Source organism: Protomyctophum parallelum (genome assembly GCF_964188405.1).
Source record: "Protomyctophum parallelum genome assembly, chromosome: 12".
Classification (NCBI taxonomy): Eukaryota; Metazoa; Chordata; class Actinopteri; order Myctophiformes; family Myctophidae; genus Protomyctophum; species Protomyctophum parallelum.
This window is the reverse complement of record NC_139712.1, coordinates 42,098,871-42,110,233: the sequence shown is the minus strand read 5'-3', so window position 1 is coordinate 42,110,233 and position 11,363 is coordinate 42,098,871. Positions and strand designations below refer to the sequence as shown.

General features: G+C 42.8%; 1 protein-coding gene across 1 annotated transcript; it reads left to right on the top strand.

Moving 5' to 3' along the window:
• Positions 1–8,865: 8,865 nt before the first annotated feature.
• On the top strand, positions 8,866–11,363 carry foxh1 (forkhead box H1; the record flags this gene model as incomplete). Its single annotated transcript, XM_083777795.1, has 3 exons — positions 8,866–9,369; positions 10,106–10,210; positions 10,395–11,363. The coding sequence occupies 3 exons, from the start codon at positions 8,866–8,868 to the stop codon at positions 11,361–11,363; spliced, it is 1,578 nt and encodes a 525-aa protein (XP_083633921.1).

The window sequence follows — 11,363 nt, the reverse complement described above, 5'->3', positions numbered from 1 at the left end:
TCCAAATTATCAAAGCGAATGGTGCTAATGTTTCAGTTTCACACACAATATTCTGCCCATTTAAAGCGTCAAAATAAACGCATCAACGGATGACTGAATAAATTAATAATTGTCAACATCTCACAGGTTTCAAACTCCTCCCAATGTCAGCAGGAGCACACCAGTCTGAAGCATAGCCCAGTGTGCCATTATGTGCACTTCATCTCTGAACAGTAAATAACTCATAGAGTACAAACCCAGTTATCACAACTCAAAACAACAGACAACAGAATAGATTAACTTGAGATATCAACAACACTGAATGACTGAGGCCCCTGGCTTAGGGTGCATACTTAGTTTAGACTAGTCAATGGTCTACTCTAACCAATGACTAGTCTAAACCAAAAACTGTCTAAACTAAGTACTGCACCCCCCCTGGCTCCTCTGTCTACCTTTATTCCTTCTATCCCTATTTCTATTTGGTCTTTGGCATCGTTTTTGTTTTCAAAAAGCAAGATTCTGTAGGCTACGATGTTTTTTTAATATTTTATTTGTTCTCACTTTTCTGGACACTTTCTGGATACATTACATCATAGGCCAGCCAAGTGTATGGACTTTAAATGTTTGTTAAAAAAGAGCCCGTATATAAATGTACATCCCAGCCAAAGTCTATGGACTGTTAAATGGACAAATGTTTTAAAAAACTCCTTTAGGAATAATAATAATAAATAATAGGTAAGAATATAGTACAATCCTGTGTTGGTGATTGAAAGTTGTCGTGTGTACCTTGAATTGGCTTGATATGTGCAGTATGCAGATGTGAATTGACACTGATTTTGTGCTTGACTTGTAATAGGTCTACAAATATTAATCAAAGAACAAATTTAACATTAGTTTCAATAATTTCAATATTCAATCATTTGTAAATGGTACCACATTGGCTTCTCAAACACTTTGCCATGCATATTTAGTCTCATGTTTGAAAACAAATCTAACCTATCGTGTCATATTTATTATTTACTATTTCTGAGCAGCCTGTATAACAATGACTATAGGCCAATGGTGAATTTAGGTGATGATGATGGTTGGAGATATGCAACCAATCTGTAGGCTATTAAACAGTCTTGTTGGAAATAAATGTGCCTGTGGTGAATGAGATCTCACCTTAATCTATAGGTCCATGTCCCATTTTTTTTCATGGCTGCACGGTTTTATACTCATCATTTGAATATGATTGCACAATATTGTTGCTAGGAACGGTGTGCTGGATTATGCTCCAGGTCTAGTAAACGTTATGCTGCCAAAGGGAGGGGTTCGAATCCCTTCACAAACTAGGCTCCAGACTTCCCAAAACAGGTCAGGCTCCTACTTGGCCTCACCCCCTGAACCCACCTCACCCCTGCCCATTGACAGGCTGGAATGGCTTAGGATCGACGACAGAGTTTCTGCAAACTGAAATAAATATTTCAATCAATCAGAAAGTGAGAACAATAAAATATAAAAAAAACATCGTAGCCTACAGAATCTTGCTTTTTGAAAACAAAAACGATGCCAAAGACCAAATAGAAATAGGGATAGAAGGAATAAAGGTAGACAGAGGAGCCAGGGGGGTGCCGTACTTAGTTTAGACAGTTTTTGGTTTAGACTAGTCATTGGTTAGAGTAGACCATTGACTAGTCTAAACTAAGTATGCACCCTAAGCCAGGGGCCTCAGTCATTCAGTGTTGTTGATATCTCAAGTTAATCTATTCTGTTGTCTGTTGTTTTGAGTTGTGATAACTGGGTTTGTACTCTATGAGTTATTTACTGTTCAGAGATGAAGTGCACATAATGGCACACTGGGCTATGCTTCAGACTGGTGTGCTCCTGCTGACATTGGGAGGAGTTCGAATGCTGTGAGATGTTGACAATTATTTATTTATTCAGTCATCCGTTGATGGTTTATTTTGACGCTTTAAATGGGCAGAATATTGTGTGTGAAACTGAAACATTAGCACCATTCGCTTTGATAATTTGGAACACATTGACTGACCAAGTCACGTCAGTGTAATGTGGCATTTGGGCATATTTAGGTCATGTTATAAAGAAATTGTTACTTTAACCTATCATGCATCATATTTACTATTTCTATGTGGCCTGTATAACATTAATTACCATAAGGTGAACTTATATAGGTGATGATGGTGAGGTGGTGATGTTAAAAACAAATCTGTAGGCTTATTAAACAGTTTTGGAAATCGGTGTGAATCTGAATGAGATTTCAAGTTGATCTAGTTCCCAGTTCGTTTTGAGTTGTGATGGCTGCTTTTATAACCTATGATTTGATTACGATTACAAATTGTCATGGCTAGAATGGCTCACTGTAGTAGGCATATGTTCCATGACTGGGGAACTTTATGCCGACAAACGGAGGACCAAGTTCGAACCCCGTCAGAAAAAAACGTTCATTTATTTACGGTATGTATTTTCATCGATGCGTTTATATTGACGCATTACATGGGCTGCATAGTTAATGTATGTGACACATGTTTACTCATAGTTGCATTTATAAAAACGAATTGTTGTACATAGACAGTCACAGGAAGAATGCGAGTGTCTTCCTGTTTCTCAACAACAATCACAACAACAAAATACAGGGCTAAAGGGTGTGCAACCACAACGCAATGTGAGTGTCCTTCCGTCTCCCCGACGCTTCTTATTCCAAACGAGAATCAGATCGGTATGTTTTGATAAGTTGGCATTGACGAGGACAGCTACGCAGTGTATGGTCCGTGTAGGACCACAATGGAACATCAGCCGTCACTAGGACGACGGAGACGCGATTTCAAGTTGATCTGCTTTCACGTTAATCTTTGTCACCTGTATCGGGCTACACCAGGCATTTCTCGCGCGTTTTGTGTAGCCCGGCCGTTATGTTACATCACATATTCAGCTATCAAGCTGCAGCATATGCACAAAAGAATGTTATGTCACTAAAGACTAAACACAGTTAATATAAAAGTAATATCGCCAAACTTACTGCAAAAGCGCTCAAAGTAGAATCCGGCAGACAGACGAAAGCCAGCCAGCAACCTGAGGCTCCTGAGCGAGCGGAAACTTCCGGAAAGGGGGTGGGTGGGTGTGTACTGTGTGTGTGTGTGTGTGTGTGTGTGTGTGTGTGTGGTTGGAACATACCACTAGAGCTCGTTTAAGTAGGGGGGACATTTGGAACAGAATCGTCTTTGTAAGAAGAAGTAGTGGAGGCAGGCTGGCAAGTTGAAGTATTTCTATAATCCATATGCATGAAAGAGTTGTGTTTTGGTACATGGCACATGATGGCAGAGAGGAAGGGCAGTGCAGCCACATGTAATAAGGTCTGCACACTGGCCAAATAAGCTCCACTGACACTGTTTAGTGTAAATTCATAATTTTTATCACACTCTGACCTTCATCAGGATTATAGCCACTTGCCCAAATGTGCTGCTCATCACATTTGTGATGACGGCTATGGAGTGTTTTTATGCAAAACTAATGCTTGGAATGGACTCAGCATCGTGAAAACACCCTAGTTTGACATGTCACATGCTACTTAAAGCAAAAGGAAATTTTGAAATGATTTGCCTTATAGCCTATTGGATGTCTATGGTGGCCATACTGTACAGGTCATTTTCAACACTTTCCCCTCAGACAATTCCAGGCAACTTTTTGTATGTTATTCAGGACATATGTATGTTTTTTTGCAATTAGTTGGAGGTTGACCCCTTTTTCCCCATATAATGCCTGTACTATAGATGAAGTAGGAATGCTAAAGTTTAAACACCAAAGTACCGAAACAATGTAATTCATTAGTAAACAATATCCTGAAATATCATTGGTATTCATAATCTCATTTTAATAATTAATATCTAGCTGACCATTTAATTGCACAAAATCATTTGATCACTTTGGACATCTGTAGGTTTGACATAGGCCTACTATACTGATGAAGACAGGATGTTAGCATAACGACGAAGACATTGAAAATGGTTTCTCTCCACTTTTCTCCACTTTGTTGGTAAACCGGCGAGTTCTCCGGTATTCAGTTGGGAATAGTTGCAATATACGCTATTGAACTGATCAGACAAAATACATATATTAGGCTTTATCAGTGGTCTTACGTACAACACGGAGGAAGACCAAGTTGGTTGCTCTAGTCTACGTGGAAATAAAACTCCTGTGGACAATGTGAAAATGACATTGAGTGCTGCTGGGCCTGCAGGGAGGCCCTTATCAGCCGAGGTGCCATAACAAAAATAAATACGACTCTGTCTCTCACAAAGATGAGACACCCTGACGGTAAATGGTAAATGGTGCATTTATATAGCGCCTTTATCCAAGGCGCTTTACAGAGATTGTGCATTACATTCACCCATTCACACACACATTCATACACCGATGGCAGCGGAAACCATGCAAGGCACCAACTAGCACATCGGGAGCAATTAGGGGTTCAGTGTCTTGCTCAAGGACACTTCGACAGTAACTCTGGGGGAGCCCGGGTTCGAACTGGCAACCTTACGGTTACCATCCAGGCACTCTACCCCTGAGCCACCACCGCCCCTGACCCGTGAACTAACTGCACCCAATAGAAAGTGCTCCTCTGCGTTCTTTTTCAAGGATGGCTGTGGAAGAGGAGCACTTTCTGTTAACTCAATTATGTTCTTACCTCACTTATGAACAATGCAGTCGCACCAAAACCACTGTGCCCACACAGAGCAGCCGATTGTATACCACCAAGGTGATTGAGTTTTAAGTTTCTTAATGGCATAATGTCCTCAGCCAGACAGCCACATAAGCTTCAATGTAGACAGCTACTTTTAAGTCACTTGTAGTGTAGCTAGCCACACACAGAAAGAGAGCAACCTTTCTTGGTGACAGTTCTTATTGTGCGAATAGTAGCCTGCGTAATCCAATATCATGTTTATGAGACATTAAATAACATATATTCAGATTTTATTTTGTAGTGAGTAACGATGTGTTGGAATATTAATTGCGAACGCAATGAGCACTAACTATGAGACCCTGCAGATCATGTCTGTCTGTCTGTGTGTCCGTGTGTCTGTCCCGCTGTGACACCACCCGCCCGCCACCAGAGGGCGCAGCTGTAGCACACACACACACACACACACACAGTAGAAAACTACTAACTAAAAAGAGAAAAAAAAGTACGTAATTTATTCTAATTGTTGTTACGAGCTGCGTTCGCTTCACGCGTTTGCGCGTCTTACTTGTGTAGTGGATTAAGAGTATAAGTAAGAGTCATAAAACTACTTACGTACTATAATAAATTACTTGTAATTTGTCATTAGTAGCCAGCTGCCAAATACTCATTGGATCCAAATGTCATGCTTTATATGAAATTGAAACAGTCAAATCTATAAAAATCAACCTCCAAATCAATGTAAACGCAACTTGACTGTCTGTAATGCCTGGAACTCCTTCATTTTAAGTTTCAGAGAAACAGTTGTTAATACATAGACACAATGGTGACCCTGTGCTGTTGACCTCTGCACTGACCTGCAGTCAACACAGCAGGGACACTGCACAAAACTGACCTGTGTGGTCATTGTTAGCAATGCTGGTCCTCTTGGCAAGAAGATAAAGTATAAAATGACAATGACATTGGTAGATTTTTTTTTACAGTTAATTTATATATTAAAAATAAAGGGTATACCTACCAACAATTAGACAAGATAAAAGACACAAGTGCCGGTAGCCATAAGTCACTGTTTCTCAATGTCAGATTTGATGAATCACCGAGATCATCATAATAAAAATGGAATCCAGACGGAGGCAGTCGTGTTTGGTTTAAGAAATAAAATATCAGATGAACGGAGCGAATCAGACAATCATTCCAGTCTATAACACTACAGCTCTGGAGGTCTGTAAGTATTGTAGCTACGACCATTAAACATTCTTATGAATGTAGACATACAATTTATTTTCTCTCTCTCTCTCTCTCTCTCTCTCTGCTGAACTCAGTTTCTTCATCTCAGCTCAGTATCGGTGAGCATATCAGAACAGCTGGGATTTGTCCAGACACAGTCCATGTGCAAACAGCCATGTGCTATTTCATCTCATTGTGTCATGGCTCTCCAATCCAACCAAAACCTGTTCGAGCAGGTTGTATTCAAATCAGTTTGTTTTACAAACCAACCCCCCGGAGAAAGGGAGTGGGTCCCTAGTTTGATATGCATTAGGCCATGGACCACCATAACTCAGAGTGTACACATCAAACCATTTGTACACTTCCAGAGTTACAGAACTGCAAGGGACCATTTGACTTTCTGGAACCCCCTCAAGGGAACCTAGGCTCCACTTTGAGAATGGGTTAATGATTTTGAGCAAAGCTGAGTAGGCATCAACATCCTAGTTTATTATTGTTTATGGGTCTTCAGCACTACAGTACTTGAGTCAAATACACCTGGTCAAATATGACTCAACTATAAGTGAAAGTTGCTCTGTAAATGTATACTTGAGTTAAAGTAAGCTAGCTAGTAAGTACGTGGCAGGTGGCGTTGTATTGAAAAGTAGCCTATGTGCTTTAAAATAAATGCAGATTACAAAGTACATTTTTATTTTAAAATGAATAGCAATGCGACACGTATTGAAATGTATAAGAAAAGAATCTAGTAGGCCTACATGAAAATCAATAACCTGTGAACTTTTTATTATTATAATTATTTAGTACTGTCCTCCACTGGCAATATACACTACACATAAAAAATAGTCAGTGTACAATTTCAACCAATTTGAACACCAGAGAATAAGAATGTCAAGCTTGCGCGCACACGCACAGTTGAAGTTTTCTCGCACAAATATAAATGCGACCATAAGAGGGCGACAGGGTAGCATTGAATTTGTTACATGTGACAAATTCAAAACCAACACCTTTGCATTGCAATCATGACAGGTGATTGAGATGAGCACTTCGCCATGTTAGTTTAAACACTAGAAAGAAGAACCCTACTGCAAAAGCATTACTGGGGGGCAGTTTACGTGGTAAGAGAACAGAGTTAAAAAACGATGTAGGCCTACAACTGAATGGGAATTTGATAAATGTTGCAAAATGTGGGTTGTGATCTTTATTGAGGCATATGCCTGCCTCAATAAAGCGTGCAATCTGTCGACCAGAACAATTCTTGGTTGAAGTTTTACTGCCTGCCTCTAATGAACAAATTGGGCTTAATGCAACCGTACAATTGATCCTAATTGCTTTACTTCGAGAATACCATTTTACAACCTCCCTTGATCCGTGTGATAGCCCACTGGCTTGTTAAAAAGCCGCATGGTACCTGGATTCTGGAAAAGTGTCAAACTGTTGATTTAATCTTACCGCATCATCAGTTGAATTTTGGGTTATGCACATATTATGATACCGTTGAGAAATGCAGGGGGATAGCTATTGCTCCCGTTTAAGGTGTGAATTCCAAGCGCGACACTTAACAGCTTGTAAACTCCACAAAACCCACAAATGGTGGTGGTGAATACGGCCTCCGTATTTCGTCACATGCAAATTGGCTGTGAAGGAACGTCCCCTAGTTTGTCAATGGGAACAGGCCTGGTTCGGTGGTTCCAATCCAACTTGTTTTCACTGTCTTGCTGGGAAGCAAGAGTTTGGACATTAGCACTACATTAACTTGAACAATAGACAACATGCAATTCTCGAAACTTATTCTCTCTCACCCTGAAAGCATCTGCATATTATATGGAGACCCAGCTGCGCGTAATACGCCCCCCACTGCCAAGCGCTCACTAGGGCACTTTTGGAGAGCTCAAATCTTCCCCCATATTCATTTATTTAGAATAAGAATCCGTTGACTAATTATACAGGCACCACACAGGCTGGTGGTGGGTTCTGCTTGAAGTAACCTGCTTATTTATTTGGGGAGTAGTTTTTCCCCGACCTGGAGTGATAATATTTTGATACTTTATAGGTTCACCGGTGAACCTATAAAGTGTGGTGAACCGTTCACCACATTATAAAAGAATGAGATTGTGTTCAAATTATGGTTGCAATGGTAGGCCTACGAGTTTGGATAATGAAATTGAAATTGTGAATATGATAATATAGTCATATTATAATAATCATCTCTAGAATATATAGGCCCAATTAGCATCTTCCAATTGCCAAACTGGGTTATTGGGCGTTTGTATATTCACTGCCCGTATGTATATTGATAGATATCAATTGTTGATTGACCGAAAGCCTCATCCCAAATTCCTGTGTATTTCTCCCCTCCACTGGGTTCCATCCCCCACAAAGCCCACTTTCTCTGTAGCTTTGGAATCCTGTCACTTTCATGTGACTGACACAGCTGGTGTGCCCAGTAAGCTGCAGCAGTGCAGAAAATTATGATTGATTTAGTCCGTGTCCTTACAGACAGTAACCAGACAATACTGTGTATGCCTATATAATAAATATTGATATAATAAATTGTAGGTAAATTAGGGATACGTTTAATCTCACTGTATGCAAGGCACGTTTTTAGCCCTGTTCACTTTCTGTGTAAACTCATTTGGAATTCTGTTTCCACAGTCCAGCTCAGAGTTTCTGTTATAAGTGGTATGTTGATATTATCATGGCTTATTTACACATTTACTGAATTTCTCTCTCGCACACAAACACAGCCCCCCCTCCTCCCCCAGGGCGATCAGTACATTCTACTCGGCAGATAACGCCCAATTTCTGTTGTCGATTACGCAGCGGGGATTTACATGAAACTGTTAATTGTTCTTCAAATAGAGTCAGCCTGGAGCCAGCAGTCTGCCACAAGTTAAGGACGGACTCGTATCCTCCCCCTCTTCATCCTCTTCCACTCGTCCAGTCAGCCCGACAGTGCACAGTATTCCCCCTGACTGATCAGCATGACAAAGCACCAGGGGGGACAGAGTCTCTTGGCACCGCCCGCCCTGTCCTACCTAGGAGCCCACTACGATCCTCAACTTGACTCCGGCAGTAGGCCTAATGCGTATCTACCGACCAGTGTAACGCGGAGCGCACCGTACTGGCCCCACCACCACCAACCGGCACAGCTGTTTGCACAGCAGCCACCCCGACCCCGGCTGGAGAAGCCTGTTGCAGCCCGCGACCACCTCAGCAGACCCTCGTTGCACATGGATAAGTTAATACCACCTGGACCTGACCACCGCAGACCACAGGACTACCAGACGCCCCAAATCGCCTCAAGCCTAGAGGCCGACGGCAATGACCGCGACTCATGGGACAGCGACCAGCGGGATAAGAAGAACAGCAGCGGCACTGGGAGGAAAAAGAATTATCAGCGATATCCTAAACCACCGTACTCATACCTCGCCATGATTGCCATGGTGATTCAGAATTCACCGGAGAAGAAACTTACATTATCAGAGGTAAAAACCCAAATCATTGCTGACCGGTGTGAATTAATATGAGTGGTTCATGGAGACTAGTCAGAGCGCGCGCCCATGCTTTTACGCACGGCAATGTTGATTGAGTGAAACAAAATATCCTCAGTATTTATTTTGAAATTTTGAAAATATGTTAAAATAGGCTAAAGTCTTATAGTATTACAGTGAAACCGCAGCAAGTTTATTTTGAGTTTTCCTTTCAGTAGGATAATGTTTTAATGACAGATCGGTTTACTGTTGATAAAGTGACGCTAAACAGAAACCTCTTGGTGACACCATGGGACCATGCCATTCTGGGTTTGTTCTGATAAGGTTGGACTGTGGTGAAACCAGACACTGATTCTTATCGGAGAGAGTGTGGCTTGATAAGATAGGCTAACTCCAGGTGGTCTAGATTCACCATTGCATTTGCTAGTATTTGGTTACCCCTCTCTTGCACAAGGTAGAAGTGTACACATGAAAATAGTGTTGTTTTATTATAGAAAGGTATCTGTTATTGGGTATTAATTAATATGATGTGCAATATGGTCTGAGTATGTTTTATAAACACAAAGGTCTGTTGAAATTCGGTCGAGGTTGTTCTGCACATATATGGCCACATTTGTTTTAGGCGATAATGTGCTGTGCTGCTACAGTATGTGAGCAGACTCTAAGACAAATTCCCTACACACACTTTGGAAGATGAAGTGATACTGACACCACACTGGTTTGTTTTCAGATTTTGAAGGAGATCAGTACGCTCTTCCCTTTCTTCAAAGGAAACTACAAGGGCTGGAGGGATTCTGTGAGGCACAACCTCTCGTCGTATGACTGCTTTGTCAAGGTATGTGTGTGTTCCTCTTCAGTCCTTTGTCATCATTAGTAGGAATTTCACATTGCATGGTATTGAACCCTGGGGATTCCCTTCCCCATAAAAAATGCATGTACTTTTGATAACTCGTCTTTCAAAGGGGGTGTGTGGGTGCCTGTGTCTCATCTCATTTTGACCATTCTCCACTCTCCTCTAGGTGTTAAAGGATCCAGGGAAACCGCAGGGCAAGGGCAACTTCTGGTCAGTGGAGTTGAGCCGTGTGCCTCTGGAGCTCCTGAAGAGACAAAACACCGCCGTGGCACGCCAGGAGGAGACGGTCTTCGCTCAGGACCTCGCCCCATACATCCTACACGGACAGACCCTCAAGCCGGAAGCGGAGACCCGTCCTGTCACCGTCCTGACACCTCCATTTGCACCCAGAAACCCCTCCCCGCCGCAGGACGACCCGTTCCGACCCAAGCTGGACTCGTCTTTCGCCATCGACTCCCTCCTGCACAACTTGAGGCCGCCCAGTGCTGCCGGGGAGGCGGAGAGGGCTAGCCGGGACTTTTGGGGGTCTGTCTTGCCCCCTAGGCTGTCCCCTCCCCAGCGGTACACACCATCCACCTGCAGTACGTCCGCCAGCTCAGCCAGCCCAGCCTCGTCGTCCTCCGACGAGGATTGGAGGGGGTTGTCGTGCTCGGGGAAGCGCATGCCTCCTTATGGTGAGGCAGGGTCGGACGGTTACGAGGACTGCAGGCCCCCGCTTCATAAAACGGCACGACGGAACTCTGTTGCCCCTCCGTGGGAGCTACCCACCTCCTACGCCAAATACACTCCGCCCAACGCTGTCGCCCCACCCAGCATGCGGTTTAACGGGGGTCCCCTAATGCCGCTGCATGGTGGCATCCCACTTTACAGCTATGGGGGTACACATGTGGCGCCCGGACACTTCTTAAGTCATGCCTATTGGCCGATCCTTCCCAGTGGACGAGTTTCCCTTCAAGCCCCTCCCCTCATTATGGACCTAGACAGTATGCTACAGTCTGTGCCACCCAACAAGAGTGTGTTTGATGCTCTGGTAGCGGCCCCCCACCAACAGTCCCATCAGAACTCCCACCACCAACCGCATTATGCCCTTCAGACTTCGTCTCCCCTGAACATGACTTCAATACTCCATTACTGA